Source organism: Lethenteron reissneri, chromosome 69, assembly GCF_015708825.2.
Source record: "Lethenteron reissneri isolate LAM-NWPU_2019-01 chromosome 69, ASM1570882v1, whole genome shotgun sequence".
Taxonomy (NCBI): Eukaryota; Metazoa; Chordata; class Hyperoartia; order Petromyzontiformes; family Petromyzontidae; genus Lethenteron; species Lethenteron reissneri.
This window is the reverse complement of record NC_083847.1, coordinates 8789283-8814562: the sequence shown is the minus strand read 5'-3', so window position 1 is coordinate 8814562 and position 25280 is coordinate 8789283. Positions and strand designations below refer to the sequence as shown.

The 25280-nt window shown below is 45.1% G+C and overlaps 1 protein-coding gene across 2 annotated transcripts; it reads left to right on the top strand.

Moving 5' to 3' along the window:
- The first annotated feature begins 9434 nt into the window (after window positions 1–9434).
- LOC133360501 (uncharacterized) lies at window positions 9435–24441 on the top strand. Of its 2 annotated transcripts, XR_009757260.1 has the most exons (6): window positions 9435–9780; window positions 10965–11357; window positions 15709–16101; window positions 19632–20024; window positions 22062–22455; window positions 24325–24441. XR_009757260.1 is itself a non-coding variant. In XM_061579264.1 (5 exons), exons 1-5 carry the CDS (start codon window positions 9714–9716, stop codon window positions 22316–22318), a joined length of 1503 nt encoding a protein of 500 aa, XP_061435248.1. In that variant the 5' UTR covers window positions 9435–9713; the 3' UTR covers window positions 22319–22568. The 2 variants fall into 2 exon arrangements, 1 of the variants encoding a protein (XP_061435248.1); XM_061579264.1 differs by lacking the exon at window positions 24325–24441 and having other exon boundaries at window positions 22062–22568.
- Window positions 24442–25280: the final 839 nt, after the last annotated feature.

Genomic DNA, 25280 nt, shown 5'->3' with positions numbered 1-25280 from the left:
GTCTGGAAGATTGTTCCACGAGATGGGGGGTCCGGTTAAGTTTCACGCAGCGCGCAACACACAGCGCCTGTGCGCACCATAACCCACGTGCATCACTTGAAGAAGTTCATCGTCGTCCTCACGCCGAACGTCACGATTCAAAACGCATTTGAGCAAATGTGACCGACTGATAGGAGCAGTGATGGCAGTGGGTTTCATAACACACACACAGAGGTGTAAAAAGCAGTTGTTTTTCATGCACAGCGCCTATGATCGGATGTGGTGCTGGCCACCCACATCCCTCGTGTGCCGTGCCGGCCTTCATAGGCACAGAGCGCTAGCGGCACTTGCCCTAACAGTCTGTTACAGGCTTTACGCGGGTTTTTGTCTCTGGATACACTGAAAGATAAGACTTTGCACTTAAGAGGCTGCTTAAATGCGGAGTGCATTTTGTAAGAGTGAACCCGGCGACCCGAGTTCGACTCCCGCTCATGGCCAACACCGGTGATGATTGCCTGAATCGGCTCGGGGCCTCCACTGACTCAGCCTCGAATGGGTACCTGGTGCAGTGTGTAAACATCGTGACTAGGGAGACAAAGGTGTTGGTCACCCACCCACTCGCGTACCGTTCCGGCATTATTCACATGTGCTACTCGCTAACAGTATTTTCACCAACAGTCTGTTAAGGCTACACCGTGGCATATTTTCTGTCCAGGCAAAAATAAAGTGACTTGCCAAAATGACGGTTCGGACTTCCTGGTGGCAGTGGTTGGATACAAGATGATAGGGGAAGTTGCTTGGTTCGCTTTCGTTTTTATTGTTGGCGTTTCACATTGACGCGCGGACTGGCGGTTCCCTGGGGCATGTTTCTGCAAAATGCACATGGAGGTGGTTCGTTCAACAAAAAATGTTGGCAGAATTTGCGTCACTCGGCATATGACAATTGTTAAAGGATGATATTTCTGACTGCCAGGTTCGATGGATTGTTTGATGGGTGGTGGTATGTTAGGAAGAAATTATCGTGTTTTTTCTGTTCCGTGGCTTAAACAGAGTGGGTGATGCCTATCCCCTGCTGTGCACCAAAGAAGTAGTAATGTCCCTTCTACGTGACTTTACCGAAAGAACCAAGAAGATAGTAATGTCCTCTTATGCGATCCAGCCTTCTGAGGTGATATTCATTTATCCAGATGCCAGATGCCTTTCTCCAGATTTCAGCGCTGATATTAGCTATTATCGGTTCCTTTACCTTTCTTGAGTCTTCCTCTCCATTTGTACTTCTTCTTTCATTCTCTCAGCAGGAACAGTTCATGAGGTGTGTCAAACGAAGCAATAGCACAGCGAATGCATGTTGAGTCAACACAGCCGTCTGTTCATAATAGAGGCGTTTGGGTTAGATCGCGAAGATATAAATGTATCGTTAACCCACCACCACCACCTGACACAGCCAATTATTAAGGTTGTCTCGTGAAAAATATGTGCCAATTAGTTACAATTTCAGGACACCGGTGTGTTGAATTACATCGATTTGGCATAACTGTGAAGAAGTATTCCTGTTTTCTGTCTGAAATAGAGTAAGGTGATGTCATCATTCAATACCTATTAAGTGTGAAGATCAGAGTAGTTCATGTAATCGTATAAATTAAGTGGATCAAAGTGCATCCTTGCAAATCTGTAAATGGAAACTCTGATGCAAGGGCACGAGATTCAAGTATATTAAAACCCTCCAGTTGGTCTAGATATGTGGATAACACATTAGTGGTCTAGCCACACGGTAAAGATACACTTAATACAGGTAGGAACAACAGGTTCCACATTGCCCACCAGGAATTATTTGTCTGTCTGTCGTGCATATGTGTCTGTCGTGCACGAATGTGCTGTCCAACCAAGTTCCTACCTGCCCACCCCGAAGGAACGTGTTGAAATTCTAAATGATCTCAACTGGCAAAACTCATCCATCCAGCTCACCATGGAAGTGGAGGTGGATAATTCTCCCATTCCTGGATATTCTGCTCAGACCTGGCCCAAACATAAAAATAATACGCAGCGATTACCAAAAGGAAATGCACTCTGAGGCTGATATGAATGCAGCTTCACACCTCCACCACCACCACGCACATAAATCCTCTCTCATCAAGACGCCCATATATCGGGCTAAGAAAGTGTCAAATAGTGAAAGTCTGAGGAGTGAGATTAAATCTGTTAAATAATTGCTGCAAATTTAATCAATTGAAATCCACAGGGCATTGAATGCCATAACCAAATAAAATAGCACAAACGTTGAAATTGAAAATTAAATGAAAATACCGTACATTGCAAGACTAACTGATAAACTATCCAGATTTCTGGAAAACAAAAATTCCAAGTAAGATTTGGCACGATACGTAAAATACAAACACTGATGCCTGCTACTGAAGATGAATTACCGACGCTATCAACAAACAGCGTGTACCGGTTTAGTTGACTTTCTCCTGTGGAAAATGGTATTTTGGTCAGATGGGACGAAAGATTAGCCTGAGTACTGAAAGAACACCACAAATATATTAAATATACTCACAAACACAACTGTCGGCAGTTGCAGAACAGGCTTGCCTACAAGGATTTTGATAAAGTGGATTTTTGTGTAAAACGTATTATTACTGGACAAGACTAATTAATGAATATTTTTAAATAGATAGAAATACAAATTATTTTAACCGTTCTGATAGCTCCAGGCTCTGTGCATATTATTAAGTAATACTTCTTGGTTCTTTCGGTAAAGTCACGTAGAAGGGAAATTATAAAATAATAAAAATAAAATATTTAGACGCTGTCTTCCCGACAGACCTGTTCTTCACCTGAGGACGGCTGCTTGCGTTGTTTTATTTTTATTATTTTATTATTTCCCTTCTACGTGACATTACCGAAAGAACCAAGAAGATGAATCCCTGCAGTCACGAAAGCTTTAAATCGAAAAGTAATACACCGTTTCACTGCATGCCTATACAGGTCATCATATAATCATTAATCCAATCGGTAATATGTACTGCATATTATCACATTAACATAACCCATTCTGAATTATTTGATTACATATTAACGACACACGTTTACGCAAAGCAACCCAAGTACAACATGTGCATTGTCGTTCTCTTCTAGCATGTGCACCTTTAGCATGTGCACCTGTTGTTCTCTTTTAGCCTCGCCCCCCCCCCCCCCCCAAATACGTTCCATTCATTGGCTACCACATTCAGATAAGCCCCTCCCCCCCTCCTCCCCCTCCTCCCCCCTTGACTTGTATCTTGGAATTTTTGCCTCACTTGATACAGTAAATCTAGCTGTGACGGTCCCACCTGACGGAGACTTGTGTTGCCTCCGAAACGTCGTGATTTATTATTTTATTTCTATTATTACTTTTATTAATTTTAATTGTATTTTTTACCTACGTGACTTTACCGATAAAACCTAAGAGTATGAGTATCAACCCACAAACCTTTATAATATTGATCCCGAAAGCCGACTACATGTTAAACTGACAACCTGCCTGTATTATTTATTTACCATTGAGCCGAGAGTTTCGCCCACGCGGAACACGTAACTCAACCACCTTCATTTCCTGAGTGAGGTCGCTACCAACATATATAGGGGAGGAAACTTCTTGACCGCTTCAACCTTCGCTCCTCATTCTCTCGAGGCAGCCTGCGCGGGGCTCTGTCAGACCCCGCGGTTGGTGCGGAGAGAGAGAGGCATGGGCTGGTGGCGTCGCTCCTTGATCCCTGCCACGCTTCTGCTGCTGCTGCTTCTTCACTCAGGTCACTCTGCAGGTAACACGCCGGTGTAGAGCCGCTCCTGCCACTGCTGTTCAGAATGGCCTCAAATCAAATGTTGCGAGGTTGACCGCTGCAAAGTATGATCTTGAGTTTTGATTATAGTGTGCTGATCTTTAAAGGTGCATTGAAAAATGTTTGATACTGCTACTGATACCCCTGCTGTTATGGAGTGACTCATGCTGCCATATATGGCTGCAAAGTTTTATCGTAGATTTTATGTATATCGTTTATTGCTGAATTTGAATCACAGTTCCTATGATCATTGTTACGTTGTTTTGCTAGCTTCTGTTTGGTGATTTCCATATTTGTTTGTTGTTGTACAGAGTTAGACTATTAACTTTAATCTAAATTGTTTTATGGTTGTTATTGTTTGACTTGCATCCCACCGGGATTTTTGCACACAGCGTTGATATACGGTACTTTTTCTGGAAGACTTTGCTGTTTTTTCCTGGATTTTTCTGTTGCGCGTAGTCACTTCAAGATGTTTCTTGTTCATGTGTTTTGTTTGTTGCGGTTGCACCTGAGTCAAGAGCCGAATGGCTCACAGTCACAGGGCTATACCTAATAAATTAACTGAAATGAACTTAACTGCTCTGCTCCCTCCACGCGCGCCCACACCCGACTTCCCGAACAGGGGGGTTTTAGGGGGGCTCGGGGGGGGGGGCTCCGTGCCCGAGGCTCGAGCGCCTAGGGCACGAATGACTCGAGCCGGCATCTCGATAACTCTGCGCGTCGATAGGACGAGGGGCGCTTTCTGGACGACGCTGGGGGTGAATCAACGCTCGTTGATCCGGAATGAATTAAACGAAAGGAACTAGGATATAGTTGCGGGTTTCAGCGAGGTGGTAATAAAAGTCGATAACCTACTCCATCCTCTTCTTGGTTCTTTCGGTAAAGTCACGTAGAATGGAAATAATAAAATAATAAAAATGAAACATAATAAAATAATTCTCACGACGTTTCGGCCACAACGCAAGCAGCCGTCCTCAGGTGAAGAACAGAGTCTGTCTTCTCGACAGACCTACGTGACTTTACCGAAAGAACCAAGAAGATGAATCCCTGCAGTCACGAAAGCTTTAAATCGAAACTACTCCATCCTGATAGTGGAAAGTTTCGACCAGAAAAAAATGACATTACGGAGGAGTGAGTTATTTTTTAACGGTTTTACTTAACTTGACTCCTCCGTTTGTCGTGGTCAAGTCTTGTAATCAAAATTTTGTCGACTTCCTGTTGTCCAATCAATTAAAAATTTTGCACACGTACTCAGATCCGGTGACAATGCATGCATCAATTAACAAATTAATTCGCTACTTCATGGGACCTCCTTTGCCAGTACCAAAATATACTGATAGGGTTTTTCCCCTTTTTTCTGGCAACAAAACTGACACCTTTTGCAAGGAATCATGCTTACATTAACCACAATACTTGCAGTCAAATGCAAACAAAAAACAATACTCTGATAATCTATGCATTGTCTTTGAAACTGATTGGTCCATACCAGATACAGCTTTCTTTAGAGCCAGGTCTCATATGGTGTTCGACCAGATTATTCGCTACTTTAAAGCAATTAACATTTTGTATGGACGCCTTATTATTTATATACAAATTTGTGTAGGTAAAATACACCACGGTCCCTAAACTCTCGAATTGCCTTCTCCGCGTGAACTAGTTACGGAAGTCATCAGTTAATTCAAGTAAGCGTTGATGTGGGAGCAGGTGCCGCTTCATTGACGTACTTCTCGACCGTGAGTTAAACGAAGTTGTTAATAAAACCGTTGTTTTTAAAAAAACGTCTTTAAGGAGTTTATTTTACTCCCCGGCATGAATTCAGTGAATGTTTTTTAGGATGCAAATACACATCCGATGCAGGATTGCTACCGTGATGAGTTGAGCTGATTACTGAAGAAAAGTAGACAACCTAATACATTGCAATCGTAAATTTTTTTCTATCAAACAGAAATGACAGATTATTGAGGAGTGGGTTTTTCTTTACTCTGCATAAATGAAGGACGTGTTAGGATACAAAGGTACTTCAGATGTAAGATTTTAACTGTGATTAGTCGGGAAGAAAAAATACAGGCACCAACCTTATTACAGTGGAAATCTTGTGGAATTTTAATTGTTCATGTGATACTTGTGTATTATGAAGATGCACCTGGGGGGTAACTGGGCCATAGTGATAGGCTCTGCCGGCCTCACCCTGCAGCCAATGGGACGTCGAGCCAGGGGCGTAGCCTGTGGCTGCATGGCAACATCTGGAAGGTTCCAGGGGCCGAGGCTGATGATTGGCTGCGTGGTATCACGTGGGCCAGGTGTTATAAGGGGTGGAGAGAGACAGCTCCGGCTCAGTGTGGAGAGGGGCTGAGGAGGAACCACGTCTGTGTCACCGGCATGCCAGCGACCACGTGGCGGGCGGGAGGCTGTCTCCGACACACACCGTCAACCAGCGGTGTGAGGGAGCGAGGCAGCGAGCAGACGCCACGCTCGGGGAACGGAGTAACGGGGAAAAGAGGAACCCAGCGTGTGAGGGAGCTGTGAATGAGGAACGAATAAAGAAAAGACAAAAGACACGGTCTCATCTGGAGCGGATTTATTACACTTGTGTAATGACATGAAGACACCTGCTGGCTGGGAAGCACTGGTTCGGGCAAGGTTAAGATAACATCCAATTGGAGAGGGAGAGGTATCTGGGGAAAAGGTAATAGGTGGGGTTGGCCGAGATGCTCCGGGAACCTGCTCGAAGGTTCCACGAGAGGGCGTGGCCGGAGGCGAGGCCTAGCCACGCCTGGGGAGATATAAGGGGGAGCGGACTCGGGGCTCAGGGTTCGTGTGTGGGGTCTTGGGTCTGGGCTGTGTCGCTGCTCGCTTCATCTCCCTCCGTCGTCCGGCCACGTGGAAGATCTCCTGCGGGGTTTCCATCGCCATCCTCGTCGCGCCGCCAGCCAGCGGCGTTACCGAGTGAGGACGATGGGACCATGCCGAGTGATCGGCTGTGTGTGGCCAGTAGAGACGTTGATATCTAAGTGTTGTACTCTGAATGAGAAAAATAAGTGTTGGCCTGTGTCGCGGAAGTCGCTCATTAAACTTGGATAGCACTACCTTGCAAGATCACATTGCCATCTTTTGAAAGAGTGAAGCAAATCATCTGGGGTTCGTCGTGAACAGAGATGAGGTTGAAGTTGACCCCCACAACACCCAAGAATGTATGAGAGGAGCCCAGTGCTTGACACGCAACCCGGGTGTTGTTGGAATTGGCCTCATGCCACAGTTCCCTCCTAAAACCTTTGATGGACATCGCCAAGCAATCGTACCACGACTCAAAACTAAAACATGAATCGATCGGGGGGAAGGGGGCGCCGGATAAAAAAAAAAACCGCTGGATTATCACTAATCATCACTATTTAAATAGCTTGTTTGACATTCTTGCATAAAATGTGTTTTTTAAATGTGTTTTCTGATTTGTGTTTTAAATGTGTTTACTCTGTGAAATTGGCATAAACTTGGAAGTGGGCAAAAAATATCCAACTAAATAAAAGTACCGTACTTACCACTCCAATCTCGAAGACTCTGCATGGAGTGATGTACGTAGCACTAATTTGCTCCTGTATTAACAACTTGTGTTTGACGATTTCTGGACTGATGCAGCTTTAGACCAGTGCTCCGGCGAACGCTGAATTGCACGCCCTTTTCGCCAGATCGCACTTTATATTTTCAGTTTTTATTTTCTGTAGTCATTCGTACTTGAAAATGTATATGCGTGCAGTATTTTCGCTGTTTAATTTGTTGTATGCAGCGTATAATGTACTGCATATAATATTTTACGCACACAATGCCCATCGCCGGATTGGTTACAGCGTTTGAAGCGGTTTTGCCGGATCCACCTGGGACCGCCGGAAAATGTTGGGAGTCGCCGGATAATCGCGCGATGCCAGATAATCGACAATCAACTGTATTATGATTGGTCACTCAAATTTCAATAGGTATTTGGCTTGCTGGACGCTGCGATGACGGGGTGTTAAATTCCTCACTTTGTATGCAGGAGTTCGTGGGCTCGATCCAGTCCCTGACGCCTGCTGTCAAAATTGAGTTTGCGTGCTCTCCCTGTGGTCGCGTGGATTTTTCTCTGTATTCTCTGGTTTTTAGGTACACATTTAGAAACATGCGTTTGGAGTATTTGGCTGCTATACATTTCCACGTGATATAATTTCTGGTCAGGTTGCTTCTGAAAGAGCTATACAACTCAGTGGGTCTTACCTGGTAAAATAAAAAATAGTGTAGTTTGTATGTATGTTGAACTTCGTGCCAATTGGAAGTGCGGGGGAAGGACAACAAGCTAAACACAAAAACTAAGTTCTAAAGACATGAGTTTTCCCAATATAGATTTAAAAGTTGATAGCTCTAGTGGTTTCCTAATATATGAAGAAAGAGCGTTCCAGATGGCCGCAGAAGCTGATCTGAAAGCGCACGATGCAGTGACCATCTTTGTTCGATGGCTAGCCAAAAGCCGCTGCGAGGTTGACTGGAGTTCACGTGCTGGCTTATGCTCATTGGCAAGATCAGCAAGGTATTGTGGTTAATTTGTGGCAAGCACTTTGTGTGTAATGAGCGTGACCTTATAATGTATTCGTTTGGCAACCAGAAGCCAATGCAGCTCAGTGAACACTGGACGGGCATGGTCAATATCGTCCAGTACCCGTCCCGACACGTGCCAGAAAATGGTGTACACGCTGCAGCTTGGTAATGTTTTTGCCAGACCTCCCATAGAGTAGTGAGTTGTAATTATCGAGTCTTGCCGATACCATGCTAATATTAGAAGCCATTTATTTTTAAAATGGATACTAGTGGAGATGTACTAGGAGGAATGTTGTCTCAGGTAAAGGATGCCAAAGAAAAAGCGATCGCCTATATGAAAAAACATATTCGGTGCGTTAGGAGTAGTTGTGTACTGTATTTCTGTTGAAATTTGGAACCATATATACATGGTAAAGGGTTCATTTGGTGCACTGGATTCTTTCAATGCCTTAAACGTTCAAGGTAGCCTGTGGGAGAGGTGACCCGTGACACTGAGGAACTTGCAGGAGTATGCATTTCACGTAGATGTGGGCAGCAGCATCAAAACATCAACTCTATGTTGCAGTGGTGATTGCAATACGAAACTCCCGTGATCAATGATTCGCGACAAAAATGAGGATGAAGAGATAAAGAATATGTATGTTGACCTTCATTCGCACCGTACGTGGCCAATAATTTTCAAAAAATTTTATACTCGCAAAAAGGTCCCAAAGATATAATTTACACTTATTTGCAGCCTTCACACACAACTGCCCGCATATGTTACCGTGTTACAGATTGCTCGTGGCGAGGGATTTGTTCCAAATGGTGCAAACAGCCGACCTCTCACACTGCAGGTGATCAGCAAGCGCCTGTTCCCATCCCCCGATACGTTCATTTCACTGCCCTCTTTTTATGATTTAAACGACTGTTGTGGCGCAGAAACTTGAGTCAACCGTGATGGTGGAGTGCAAATGGTGCCGCCTCTTGCTGTTCTCTACTGCCCAAACCCACACCCGTGTCAATCCCCCCCTTCCGCGACTGCCTGCAGATTCTGAAACTGGGGAGACCTGCACCACATTTGGAGCCTATGAAATGTGCGTGGAGAAGACTGTGGAGGCGACAGAGGGATGTTCTGCCACTCTTCCCTGCAGGTTCCGATTCCCGAGTTCTGAGAAACCCAGTAGAATTAGTGTCATATGGAGAATTGGAAACTTCCTCGGGGCTTCGATATTTGATAACACTGACGATGAGACCTTTGTCCAAGAGCTCTTCACAGACCGCCTCACCCTGGTGGGAAATCCCAACGAACGCGAGGCCTCTCTACAGATCAGAAGCGTGAGACGCAGCGACCAGGACAAGTACTACTGCCGAATAATGTTACACACGGAGTCACGGACAATCCCGTTTGAGACCCAGGATGGAACCAGTCTGGTAATAGGAGGTAAGAGCGGGGATTAAGAAATGATAATAAAAGTTTATATTTAAGATGAGTACAACACCCATCCGTCTGAGACTTCTATACAACAGTATAGTCTAACCCATTTTAACACGTAGGCTTTCGCGACCAATATCCATAATAGTAAGGGTTGTCACTTAAACAGAACGTGGCCAATTCGTCACGAGTACAGCACACCGGTGTATTGGAGAGCCAAGCCACAACATTTACAATCTGAGTACGACATAGAAGTGAACCAAGTCACACTTCTAAATCACTAATGTCCTTACACGTAAAAATGAGTAACAGTGTCTCGACAGATCACTGGAATATAATCGACACAATTACACAGCAATCAGCTGATAATATATTTAACAAAACTTACACTACCCAAATTAACACATCTGCTAGAAAAACTAACAAACAATTCTCAACTTCAAATGATCATTTCATAAACAAAACGGTTATCAACATGACTAACGTTGAATTATCCAGCGATATGGTTTCAGTCCTGTCTTAAGGTCTTAACTTTGCTGTTGCCCCACGTACAATCCCTGTCGATGAGATCATTGCTGAAGTGGAATCAGCAGTTTGACATCTCCCTCGTAATCAAGCTTAGATGACTAGGCACGAGGTTGACAAAATTATTGAGAACAGAAAAGTGCCAAAAACATATTAACTTCAGTGAAGCAAAATACTTAAGAGAAGTGAGAGCAGGGGAAGGGCAATGGCACCTGAGGACATGAGAGTAAGAGTCAGCATAGGTAGGCACGAGGAATACTGCGCTTCTGCAGCTCTTCCTACCGACATCTAGAATGATAAACTATTTCCTTAAAACTGTTTTTTGTGTTTAGATTGTTGTCCTTCCAGTGCACCTCTGATGAGCACGGTGGGCTACATAAGGTGCAAAATAAGTTCAACGTACATACAGGGAATAGATGTGACCTGAGAAGCCTAGGGGACATTTAGCCCAAGAGGTCAATGGGCATGGAAAAATAGAGGGGCGAACCGGTAGGATCATAGGGGAGGGGCTAGGGTAAGAACATAACGCTGAAGGGACAAGCGATGAGAGGTCTCGAGAGACAGCGATGTGAACTTGGTGGCGCTGTAGACGGTGTTGGCTCACACTGTTCTCTACGAGACAAACCACGGCTGCATCAATTCCACACTCCTGTCCATATCACCCACAGAAAATGTAGCTGGAGAGGCCTGCACCAACTCTCAAGGCTACGAGGTGTGCGTGTCGAGGACTGTGGAGGCCGTGGAGGGAGGTTCCGTCACTCTTCCCTGCAGATTCGCATTCCTGATGTCTGAAAAGCCGAGCAACATCAGTGTTATGTGGAGAATTGGAAACTTCATTGGGGTTTCCATCTTCGATAACACGAACAACCAAACCATTGTCCACGAGCTCTTTAGGAACCGCCTACGCCTGGTGGGAGATCTTCACAAACACAAGGCCTCGCTACAGATCACGGACGTGAGACGCAGCGACCAGAACACCTACTACTGCCGAATAATATTCCACACGGAGTCACACGATGCCCCATTTGAAATCACAAAAGGGACCCATCTGATGATACAAGGTAAGAAAGGACATTAACGAAATTACAAATACAGCCATTCATATTTGACTACTTTCAAATGTATTTGAGTACAAGTGCCATTAGTCTGAGTACGTCCAAAATTCCTATAATATCCCACTCACTGTTCAGATATTCTTTGTCAACGTGTTCAACATGTCCAGGATTCACTTGGTAACATATGTAGTTTCGATCCCTGTGTCAATCAGTAGCTGCGCTGTCAGCCCTAATAGCATGAGTTGTATTGTAGATGCTGACACTAGCATTTGGATGGTATGCAGATGCCAGGAATGGTGGTTCACATTGAGGCTATGGTGTGCGTTTCACATATACGCATGTATATTGAACTACTTTCGCACGATACGTAGCCAACCTGGCTAAACGGAGGTGCGAGAAAGGACAACAAACGAAATGCAAAAAGCACCTCTAAAGAAATTAGTTTTCAATTTAGTATAGTGGTGTTGTATATAGGAGTGTACAGTGTAGTGTATTGTACAGTAGAGTAGTGTATAGTGTCGTGAATTACGTATGTATACTGAACTTCTTTCGCATCGTACATAGCCAACTGTCGAATCGGAGCTGCGGGGGAAGGACAACTAAACACAACAACAAGCAGTTTTAAAGACATTATTTTTAAATCTAGATTATTTTAAACCGCACAGCTCTAGTGCAGTGGCGGCTCCTGCAAAATCTCTCAGGGGGGGCAAATGTCTGGATGATTAAGGTCCACCCATGCAATGAATAAATTAACAGCTTAAGCATGTAAAGGCAACTTCACTTCTTTAATATTAATGAAAAATAAAGTGACTCTTACAATACATCTTGTTTGTTTATATACTCACTATTAAAACAAACCACTCAAGTTTATTTTATTAAAGATTCCACTCGGTAGCGATAAATTATATTGTTGGATGAAACGTGCTTACGTATGATGACGTTAGCACGTATGATGACGTAAGCACGTTGGGGCTTGCCCTCCCGGAGCCATAGAGAATGCATGGGAGCGCCCCCGTTCGAAAAAAAACATCTTTGAATGTAAGTCTATGGGGCCACTTGGGGCGATTCTCAGCCGTAGCGAAATCGCCCCAAAAGAGGCGGTACTCCACAGAACGTGACATGACGCTGATTGGACTATATCCAGAGGCTGCAGTGACGGCTAGCGTGACTGTGGTTGAATGACATTGGTGGTGCGTCGCCCAATCGCCCTAATGAAGAAACCGCCCCTGCTCTAGTGGCTCCCTAATATCGGAAGGAAGAACGTTCCAGACAGCCGTAGAAGCGCATCTGAAAGCACGCGATGGCAGTGATCGTCTTTGTTCGATGGCGAGCCAAAAGCCACTGCTGTGAGGATTACCGGAGTTCGCATGATGATGGTTTATGCTCCTTGACGAGATGCAGCCATGTGCTCTGCTTACATGCCGTGAAGGTCTTCACTGGGAAGATCCTATGCAATCACAGATGCGAGTCGAGGAGGGTCAGAACGTTACATCAACAATATAACAAAAAACACGAGTGCAAAGTATAGAAAGGTTAAGCAAGTCACTAAATATAAATACATAAATATGAATACACCATATGAATACAAATCGCATAAGTACATCATTAAAACATAGTTTACACTTGTGTTGCGTGTATAACTTCGCGGAGACGTCTTCTGGAGGCAACGCGTTTATTACAATAACAACAGTTTCAGTAACACGAAGGGGTACAGCGCCTTCAACCCGATATCCTAAGGGAGGTACAGCCTCTCTTCTAGTGTGTCCTACAAACCCCGAGCTACGCTCCCACGGGTCCTCCGCTACGGGCGCTAAGGGAGGCTACACTGACCCGACCTAGCCAGGGTACGGGTCTCACCACTGGTCTGCTACAACCCGGCTCTGACAAGAGCCTCGGTTGAGGGTCCCAGGGTGCTGGCCTAGTCTTCAGGTCTTCCGACGTCTTTAGGTCTTGAGTTGGCGAACACTGCCGGTCCCGTTGAGAGGGCCGGCTTTTATCCCCAGGTCGGGGCTTACGCCGCCCCTAACCACACCCTCTCCAGAACTTTCCAGAAGGGTCTGGATAGGGTCTGGAATCAGCCGTTGGCCCCCATCCCCCCAGCTCCCACCCCTTGGGGGTCTGGGGTCTCTTCCTCCGGTCACGGGGCCCCCAGGGGGGGGGGGTTACCTTAGAATTTTTGGTGCTATTATAGAGGAGTTTAACACGTAGCCTTTCGCGATCAATGTTATCTATTCGAGGTTTTTTATGGGTTAGATCACGTAAATATAAATGTGTCATTAAACCCGCCACCACCCAACAATTGTAAATGTTGTAGTGGGTTTACCCTCCAACACACCGGTGTGCTGAGCGAGTAACTAATTGGCACGTTTTGTTTACGTGACAAACCTTACTCATTGGGTTTGTCGGGTGGTGGCAGGTTTAATGGCACATTTATATTTCCGTGATCAAACCCAAGCACCTCTATTATGGTTCAAGAGGCGTGTTCGTGCAGCCGAGCCACGTGGGTGGTGGACGTGTTCGGATACAACGGGGAGATCTACACCTCTCTCACACACTTCACCCCTCGAGTGCCATTTCCGAATTTCAAAGGTGTTCATTAACAGAACTTGTCTCCAACAATCTGTTCACACTATAGGAAATCTTTGTCTTCTTACACGCTTTTGTTTAACTCACTCTGTCTGTTGTTGTCGTATCCTCAAATCTTGTAACTCTATTTTAACCCACTTCCCAATGTGGTATCGACTGCAAACGTGGTATACTTATGTCATACTGATGACAATACCATATTCTATCATAATTTTTTTTAAACTATCTTTTTACACGCTTTCTATGAACTTACTCTGTTGTTGTTTCCTCAAATCTTGTAACTCTATTTTAATCCACTTCCCAATGTGGTATCCACTGTAAACTTGGTATACTTATGTCATACTGATGACAATACTATATTCTAAAAAAAAAGTATTCTTTAACTTCCATTTTTATATGTTATGTTTCGGCTTGGCTCTAATTGTCCACGTTCAACTGACGTTGGCTGTAAATCACCACGGTCCCTTACGTTATGGCAAGCTTTGCGGCCACTTCCTGGAGTTCTGCCGTTACGAGTAGTGTACATTTCATTAACGCGTGTTTAAACAAAAATTTAAATATTACTTATTATTTGCACGTGTCTCGTTCCTCGTCCCTCGTGTCACTGTCTGTGCATGTTTTTTATATCCGTCTATTTTTTTGCACAAATGGTGCAAGCTGCAATCTTCTCATGCCGCAATGTTACGTCCTGGTACAAGTGCCTGCCGTCAACATGTTTTTGTCCACTAGCTCTGCCTTAGATCAAAGTTGTATGGCTGTGCAGTGGCTGCAGCCACCCATATTGATGGTACTGTGGATAGCGAGGGCTCATGCTGTTATCATAACTGCAAATCATAGCTGTGTAGCAAGGCCGTAATTATAATATATATTTGTTGCATGTCGGGAAGTACGCTAAACATTTTGAACAGACACACATTCACAACTTTGCCTTTCATATATATGGAGATACTGGGGGGGACACATCCCCCCCAATGTTCAAATATGCTCAAAATGTCCCCCCAAATATATTGCTATAAAATAGATTTTTGTTGATATGATTGTGGTTATGGTTGTACTTTATTAATCCCTAATCTCTGCCATTACATACAAGAAAAGGTAAAAAAGAAAAAACAGAGCAATGTAATACAATACACTATTAGACATTATTGTAAGAAATAAATAAAAAGTGCATCCTATGTGTTAGTGGATTGATTTTATTTTAGGCAGGAAATGGCAGGAAATGAGTTTTCAAATTTAGATTTTTTTTCTGGAGTGGGACCGCCAGACCCCCTGGAAGATTTGGTCCCCCCCAATGTTGACTCCATGGCTACGGCCTTGCTGTGTAGTAACACCTGACATAGTACGTCTTTAATAAGAGTCTTTATTTCTTCCAGCATGAGACACACAGCTCTTCAAAGATTCCCTTTTCTCCAAGCGTCCCGAACTCTCTCAATTATCCTTAATAAACGCCTCCAGCCCCTTTGCCGAAAGTTCCTTGACCTTCCGCTTTCCTTCCAGCCAATCACCTTTCACTTTCCCTAATGGATTTCCAACCGTACTTCCTGTCAATCATTCTCCGTTTCCCGCTCTTTCTATTTGTATTTCTCCTCCAAATCCGTTCAATTCCATGACTCTAAACAATCTCCTTTCAGGCAAGTTAAGTAACCAATCAGAAGGCTTGTTTTACTTCCCGGACTGTTCGTGTGCACGCTGTGTCCAAAACGTCGTGTGAGTATTTTCGGTTGTGATTGAATCACTACGTCTGTGCCGATTGTACCCCTCCCCCATGCAGATGCTGGAGCTGGGGAGGACTGCACCAATAATGACGGATATGAGATGTGCATCGAAAAGACTGTGGAGGCCATGGTGGGCAGCTCCGCCTCTCTTCCGTGCAGATTCGCCTTCCTGAAATCTGAGAAGCCCAGCAAAGTCAGCGTCATATGGAGAATTGGAAACTATCTCGGGGATTCCATCTTCGACAACTCAGACAACCAGACCTTTGTCCATAAGCTTTTCGCAGACCGCCTGACCTTAATGGGAAACCCTGACAAATACGAGGCTTCTTTACAGATCAGTGGTGTAAGGCACAACGACCAGGATACGTACTACTGCCGAATAATAGTACACATGAAGTCAGGGGATATTAAATACCAGACCGTTACAGGGACCCGTCTGGTGATACAAGGTGAGAACGAGCATAACAAATATTACAACAGAAATGTAATCACGTGTTTTTTCAAAATCATATCAATATTTGGCCCATTACTTTAGTCCTCTGAACAATCTATGTCATGCAACTAAGTTGACACGAAAATGTTTGGGTTGGAATCCCAACCTAAACTGAATCCAGTGAGAATCCCGTGCCTATCTGCAAGGGGATACTAAATGAGTGAGGGCACTGCCTAGACTTCAACACCCACATCGCAGCATAGGCACTGGAGCTCAATGATTTGCAAGTTGAATCGACCCTTTGCCCCCCTCTGGCCACTTAAAATGGCGCCGCCATACACTTAACTGGAACTTGCACCAAAGACTCAACCCTTTTTTCCCTAACATGCTCAGATCAGATCAGAATGTTTATACTGCAAGAGGAATCCGATGAGCTATAAATCTCTTTTACACATGTCCAGTAGGGGAACGGGGTCAGAACGTGACAACTCACTAAATACCAAATCACGATAGGAGTGAAGAGTACAAGAAAGGTAAACAAATTACCCAACCACATACAAATGAAACGAAACTATCCCCATCTTACCAGGCAAAGCCCACTGAGGTATTAACTTATCTTTCAGAAGCGACCTGGCCACAAATGATAGATCAACAAATGTCCTTATCATTTGGATATTTATAGCAGCAAAATAATCTCAATAATATCAATGCATGTTTCTAAATGTGGAGGGAAACTCGGAGGGCCCGGATAAAAAATCCACGCGACCACGGGGAGAGAGACATGCAAACTACAAATATACTGGCGCCATAGTCGAGATCTATATCGGTCTTTTTTCCGAGCGACCTGGCTATCACAAACGATAGCTCAACAAAGTGGCTTATCACGTGGATATGTATAGCAGGCAAATACTCCGAATGCTTTATGTTGATTATAAATGAGAGAAAAACTGGAGGACCCTGAGAAAAATCCACTCGACCACAGGGAGATAGACATGCCAACTCCAAATATAAAGGCATTAGGGTAGGGATTGAACCCACGACCTGCTGGTGGTGTTGAGCGGCGATGTCTTATTTGGAAGCCGTGCGATAAACATTGTCACCTCTGCCATCGACGTTGGTGCGAAGGTCTCGAGTTTTGCATTGGTTCCAGGTTGATCAAACCCAGATGTCAGACCGGGAGAACGCGTTACTTTCAAGTAAGAAACAGCCGTCCTGATCATCACTATTTTAATGGCTAAGAACATAGCAAGTACTGGGCACAGACAGAGTTGACTAATTGATAGGTGGTTGGAGTGCAGCAGACCCTTCACGACGCGCCACGGAGCACGGGAGTCGCAAGCCAACTCACTAACGCACAGAGCACATAACTATCTGCGAGAATCAATAATAAGTTGGTTTGTCGATCTAGGGGTGGCACGGTAAGCGAGTCAGGCAGTCTCGAAACAAGTTTTCTTCCAAAGATGCTCCAGACTCCTCTGCTTCTACTTCGCAGTGATCGCCTCCGGTGACAGACAATTACTGCGCCGCTTTCCACATTCTCTGTGTGCTTGCTCGGATGGGCATGAGTACATCAAGAACAACAGTAATGTTAGTTTCTAAGCGAGCTGCAAATGAATCGACTGACGTTGATTGTTGATGAGTCGCTCATGACTTTCAAGCAGATGTCTTTGCGGTAAATCAGTGCGATCCTGCCACCATGCATGCTGCCACGGCCAGGCTTCCCACGACGGTGGTGATGGACCATGGCGTATCCGTTCGGTGCAGTCGAATCCACAATCGGTTGATCAGATCGTGCGTTGAGCAATCAAAGTTGAGGAGCCCTGGTCCAGGGTTTGGCTTGCTCGATGCCTGACATCAGCAGCAGTGGCAATGAAGCCACTCCTCTGTGAAGAAGAACTGACCAGATCTGCAGCCGTGTTGTTGTTTCTATTGTTGTTTCTATTGTTGCTGTTGTTACTTTTGCTTCTATTGTTGTTTCAGCTGTTGTTGTTGCTGTTGTTGCTGCCGTTGCTGCTATTTTTGTCGCTGTCGTTGCTTCTGTTGCTGCTGTTGTTGCTGCTGCTGTTGTTGTTTCTATTGTTGTTTATATTGTTGCTGTTGTAGTTTTTGCTTCTGTTGTTTCAGCTGTTGTTGCTGCTGTTGTTGCTGCTGTTGCAGTCGTTGCTGCTGTCGTTGCTGCTGCTGCTGTTGTTGTTGCTACTGTTGTTGCAGTTGCTGCTGCTGTTGTTGCTGCTGCTGTTATTGCTATTGTTGCTGCTGTTGTTGCTGTTATTGCTATTGCTTCTGCTGTTGTTGTTGCTGCTGTTGCTGTTATTGCTGCTGTTGTTGCTGTTATTGCTATTGCTTCTGCTGTTGTTGTTGCTGCTGTTTGTTGTTGATGCTGCTGCCCCAAACACCCAATTCTCTTCATTCATACTGATCTTTCTTCCAAAGTGGGTCTTAAAAATCCCGACCACCGCCCCTCGCATCTGGACATTACTGCCTAAGTACACAACGTTATTTATTACATCAACTTTCACTTTTCCTACTGTGACTTACGATCCTAGCACAGGAGCCCCATTTATAACTACCGCCATTAAAGTCGGGTTAAGTTAACTTCAGGCCCCATTAAGTTAACTTCAGGCCCCATTGTCCACCCTCGGTACCTAAGATGGCCAACATCTGCACAGCTCCTGTCAAGATCCTAGTCAACAAACCTGCATCTTCTGCATACTTTATTTACGTCACTTACATTTTTCCTTTATTATGGGTTCACTACTGTGCTAACTGCATCCACGGTGTTCGTAAATACATAGGCAAGCAGACCATCAAACAACGTAGGTGATAAATACATCTTTAATAAACACCCATGCTTAATATCAAACCATTCTGACGTCTCACCTTATGTTCATATACAGGTCTGCGTCCCATCAGGCACATTTTTTTAAGCAGCCGACTAATCTTCACTGAGGATGCCACAACAGCCCAGCAATTGATGATGACAGTTGGCAGTCAGAGGCTGTATGGGCATCATTTAGCGCATTCCAGCAGGCCATTCCCATATTCCTCTCGTAATTGCTCGACAGCGCTTCCAGCTAAGCCACCTATGCAAAACTAGCTACTACTGGCCATGACTAATTAGAGAATCTATCAAAATTGAAAGAAATCAAAATAACTCTTTGGTTCTTTCGGTAAAGTCACGTAGAAAGAACTACACGTGTCTGTCACTCTATGTGTGTGTGCATGCCAATGTGTCTGCGACACAGCAACAGTGCCTGTTGCTGTGTCCATGAAGTGTCACAAGTGTCTGTGTATGGGCGTCAGGCTTTTGTGCAACTACAAACCATTAAGCTCTCATGCTGCAAACTTGTCATGAGAAAACGCTTGCACCAATCCAAAATATAAATTTATTTTTCCACTGCCTCTGCCTTAGCAAAATGTATATTGTGGTGTGTGACTGCGCAGAGGCTTAAGTCACCCGTGCTGGTGGAGCAGTAGACGGTGTTGGCTCTATTAACTAGCGCACAACCCTCAACTGTGCCAATCCCACCATCCTGCCACCCACAGATGCTGCGGTTGGGGAGGTCTGCAGCAACTCTCAAGGATATCAGCTGTGCGTAACAAAGGCTGTGGAGGCTGTGGAGGGAGGCTCAGCCAATCTTACCTGCAGATTCGCGTTCCCGGAATCTAAGAAGCCGAGCAGCATCAGTGTCATATGGAGAATTGGAAACTTTCTCGGGCATTCCATCTTCGAGAATACAGACAACCGGACCTTTGTCCACGAGCTCTTCACGAACCGCCTGACCCTGATGGGGAATCCTGACAAAGGCGATGCTTCGATACAGATTAGGGAAGTCAGGCGCAGCGACCAGAACATGTACTACTGTCGAATAATGTTATACACCGAGTCACAAGAAATGCCGTTTGAAATCACGAAAGGGACCAATCTAATCATACAAGGTAAGAACTGGCATGAACACCTATGAATACAGATGATTTGATCATTCCTTTTGAGATCATGGAAGGAACCGATTTTGTGATACAATGTAAAACCAGGATTAACACATTTATACGATACTGAAATATTGAAAACCCATTGTTTTCAGATGAGTCTTCAAAGGAGCCGTATAGTCTGAGCCGTGTTTCTGAGCTGGATAGCAGCATTGGGTCTTGGTGCTGACCCACGGATCGGGTTTGCTGGACTCGTGAGAAAACAGCTGTCAGTGCCCAGGCTTAAGAATTGATTGCATGGTATTAGCAGTGGTCCATTGAAGGTTGCATGATAATTTGTGTGCACAATGCAATCAGCAGGAGTTGAAGGCTCTGCTGTTTACCCTGGAGCATGTTACTAAAAGAGGTGGGGCCTTTCGATTTAAATCTTTCGTGACTGCAGGGATACATCTTCTTGGCCTTACTATCAGCTCCAACACAACTAAGCACCTGCCTGCGTATTTTGTGTCATCAAACACTCCACCCCCTGAACTCCCCATTAGTGATGAGGTAATTGTGGAAAGCATGGAGAGGTTTCCATTCCCGGGCAGCATGGTTATGACCAGCTCCAGTTTGACAGCACAAGTCTCATTCCGAATCAGTCGAGCAGCATTCTTTTCATTGGCTGTGTAATGCTGCATAAAGCTACCTTTTATGTCACTCCACACAAAGTTTCAGGTATTCTCGGCCACGATCATGCCCTCTATTATCTATGCTTGCAAAGCATGTACCCCCTAATGGAACATCTGCGCCAGATATAAACATTCAGGCTGTCCTGTCTACGATCTATCCTGGGTGTAACAATCCATTCGGTGAGCTCCTCTGGCAAGTAAAGCTGTGTTGGCTGGATCATGTAGCCTGCATGCCCAAACAGCTTTTGTTTGGTCGGGTAAAGGGGGCTAAATGAGCACGGCATGGGCGAGAGAAGAAATGGACTGATGTGGTGCAAGAGATATGGAATTGAATAGACTTGTCAATGACCGGTACCAGCGATGTCAAGATTGGCCTCTGTGGAGGAGGCTCGTGAAGGACGCTACTAGGCAGTTGCAGAGAGTCGGCCTCCAGCAACAACGGAGGGCAGAGGAGCGACGCTCACAACAACGAGCAGAGTGCCAGGTGGCTAAAACACTGCAAGTTAGCACAGTAGGGGCACAGGTGGTGCATCTGCCAGTCGTCTCAGTCTATGGCACCTGGGTCTGTCCAATGACCTCCTGCCAGCGCACCTCAACACTTCACGTGGCCTTAGAGTGCATAGCCTGGCACAAGCGCCGTGGTGACATCACCGCCACTTATTGGCGAATGGCGGTTGATGTTGTCTGTGTTGTCTAGCAAGCAAGTGTCACCCGTGTACTTGCTTTGATCATTCAGAGCTCACCGTGCCCTAAACCTAATCTTTCTCATCCTTCTCATGAGTGGGATCAAAACGAACCCACTTTCATGCTGTAATCTCACGTAATACTATACAAACTATAAACTTTTTTTATTTTATTAGGTAAGGCACACTGAGCTATAGAGCTCTTTTTCAGTAGCGACCTGGCCACAAATGACAGCTAAACAAAGTGGCGTATCATGACGTGGAAATATATTGCCGGCAAATACAGTACTCGAAACGCGTGTTTCTAAATGTGGAAGAAAAAACCGGAGGCCATGGAGAAAAATCCCACGTGTTCACGGGGACAGAGAGACATGCAAACTCCAAATATAAAGCAGGCGTCAGGGTCGGGATCGAACCCACGACCTCCTGTATACCAGGCGAGGTAGTTAACATCTCTCCACTGCGGCGCTCCTTGTGACATCATTACGATGCACCTGCCAATGACCCCCCGAATGTATCTTTTTCCACTTCCTCTGAATATCTTCTTCCAGTCTAAATATATATTCTGATTCTGACTGTCCAGTCACGTGTGGCTGTGCAGAGGCTTGAGTCACCTGTGCTGGTGAAAACGCTGCTCTCTACCACACAACCCGTGGATGTGTTAATTCCGCCTTCCTCCCTGTCATCCGCAGATGCTGGAATTGGGGAGATCTGCAGCAGCTCGAACAGCTACGAGGTGTGCGTAGAGAGGGCTGTGGAGGCTGTGGAGGGAGGCTCCACCACTCTTCCCTGCAGATTCGCCTTCCCTGAATCCGAGAAGCCGAGCAGCATCAGTGTCATATGGAGAATTGGAACATTTCTCAGGGATTCTATCTTCGAAAGGACGGACAACCAGACCCATGTCCACGAGCTCTTCACGAACCGTCCTGAACCTGATGGGGAATCCTGACAAAGGCGAGGCGTCTCTACAGATCAATGGCGTGAGGCACAGCGACCAGAATACGTACTCCTGCCGAATCATATTACACATGGAGTCGCGGAAAATTCCGTTTGAGGTCTTGGAAGGAACCAATTTGGTGATACAAGGTAAGGTCAGGGGTTTACAATTTTTTGGTCACAATACTGAAATGTGACCTGTCCTGTTAAAATTCAGATGAGTGCGAGGTCCATCATTCTGAGAGCCCCAAGCTACTCGATGGTCTGACCATATTTTTGATTACAGTGAGTATTGGTACTGAGCCACCTATCAGGGAAATACACGGGCTGAGGAATGGTGTTTGTGGTACTACTGGTGAACGGTGGAAGGTGAGAAAAGTTAAATGAATGCTGCGTGTTGCATGGTGTGTGCTGTCATTCCAACTGACTGGAGGTAGAGCCTTATGGATCGTCTTTGCGAATGCAGATGAGTTGGATTGCATATCCTCCACAGCTATGTAGCATCTGGAGATGTGACTGTATTCATAGACTATTCATATCCATGCCCCGGTGCTGGTAAAATGTACCCTCGTTTCCAGAAGCCACCATCCGAAATATGACCTTTGTCACGACCGACTTGAACCACTCAGTACACGTCATGCACAACAACTCACCCCACGACATCGCCATTCAAAATCAATGACTTAACAGTGGTCAAAATGTCTACACGCCTTCATGGAGTGGTCATGTCCAGCACTAGCACCGTCGGCACCACCCTACCATTCATATTGGAAGCTTCAATCGCCACCACACCTTGTGGGGCTATAATGTCAATTATTAAAGAGGTGAACAACTGACATCATGCACAGCAGCATAAGACAAGCACGTGCTCTATAACGAAAAAGCCAGCTGAACGTTCAAATCAGCTGAAAGGAAAAACATCGCAAAAGGCTTTAGAAAAGCCTTCAAACCCCGATGGTCTCCATAAAGTGAACAACCTTTCGACAATTCAATGCTGATCAGAAACAGGGGACCGCAAGCGTGTGCTTAAGCCATTAGACTTGGCAAGACGACAAAGGTGGCGTGAAACAGTCGAGGCACTAACATCAAAATAAGAGCAGACAAGCCGGATACCTCCTAAGGCTACTGGGAGAAACGGCGACACCAGCTTACAAACCTCCCCAATTCCACCCTAACGACGTTGCTGATCGACAAAAAAACATAATACATAATCTTGACTTTAAACGTAGTAGTTTTTTTGTTATTTTCTTTGAAGCTATCGACGTGCTTTTAGCGAAAGACCCAAAGAATATAATACGTTATGTTTACAAAAAAACTCTCACGCACTCTCTACTGCTGCCCAACAAAGTCCACATTCCATGGTCCTTTCTCAATGGAGGAAGCAGACGCTGGTATTGTCCAGGTGAAATGCAGGAAGGTCACAGGGGGATTTATCTGCAATTCATCAAGAGATTGGGACCACGAGCAGAAAAATGGCTAGCCACTTTCCTCACGGACGCCCAATCCGCAGGCGTGGTGCCAAGAGAGTGGAAAGTGGCTAAGACTAAAGCCATCACTCTTTGGTTATTCTGGTAAAGTCACGTAGAAATAAATTAAATTAAATAATAATAGAATACGACGTTTCGATTGCAACACAAGCAATTGTCATCAAGTACGAATGAATGAGAAAACAAACATAGTAAACTTAGAAATGTAATGCAATAAAACACAGAGGGTCGGCTAATATAACAGTCAACACCCTACCTGGTTGATCACGTTCTTCAAAGATCGCTAAATTTGAGAGAGGGACAAAATACAGACACGGAGACACATAGACAGATACACAGTCACGAAAGCTTTGGAAACTAAAGCCATCCTTAAATCTGGCAAAGACGCATCAGATGCGAACAGCTGCCACTTGATTTCCATCTTCAGTGCCTGCTACAAGAAAATAGAATGACTCCTGCTTGAAAGGCGAAAGCCTACGCTTGCTTCAACAAAATAAGGTCATCCTCTGATTGTTTTCTTATTCTCCCATAGACGCCGGTCTACCCAGCGAGGAACCATCCCAATGCGTCCACACCTTGGCCCTTGCCTTGCTGACCACCATCACCTTGCTGCTCATCTGCGCCAACTTCATAATCGCCATTGTGTTCGTGCGAGGGTTTGTAACCCGAGACACACTTGATGAGGTTTAATAACTTATCCACTAAAACTGGTAAAAAAAAAGTGACGTTGTGAGTTTATCTTCTAATAGTGTGCTTTTGTGGGTGGGTGCACCTCCTGTTTCCTCCCAGTAACTTTGTGCTACCTCTTCGCATATCCGTAAGTGGCGTGCATGGTGTCATCTTTATGAGAATCATCTGCAATCGATCTCTTCCACTCTGTCAGCTTTTACATCATGGCAGGACCACACTTGGGAGTGGAGCCGTTCCACGCTGCAACGCACACAAATATAGCATGCAGATTGTTTACCCAGCAACCACGAATTATGCAACATGTTGAATACATTTTTTGCGCGCCATACAAGATTTAGTTCTGAATAAAGTTCACGGACTTAACATGAGACATGCACGTTCAAGGGTGAAAGTATAATCAAGTGACATATAAAGGTCATCCTCTGACTGTTCTCTCTAATCTCCCATAGGCGCCTGTCGATTCAGCACCACGACATCTGGCGAGGAACCATCCCAGCTGCTTACTGAATGCGTCCACGCCTTGGCCCTTGCCCCACGAGCCACCATCGCCTCACCGCTGATCTGCGCCAACTGCATCATCGCCGTTGTGTTCTTTACGAGGGCATGGGACCCAAGGCGCACTGTCACGTCAGCCATCACACACAACACCCCCCTATACTTTTTTAAACAATGGCACCTCCCATATTGTTCATTATTTTCCTCCAGTCTACAATATTCAATAATTTTTCCACTGTTGGCATCCACTCCTGGACTTTTTTTCCTTCAAATGTTGTATTGCTTTTTCTACTTCATACAATG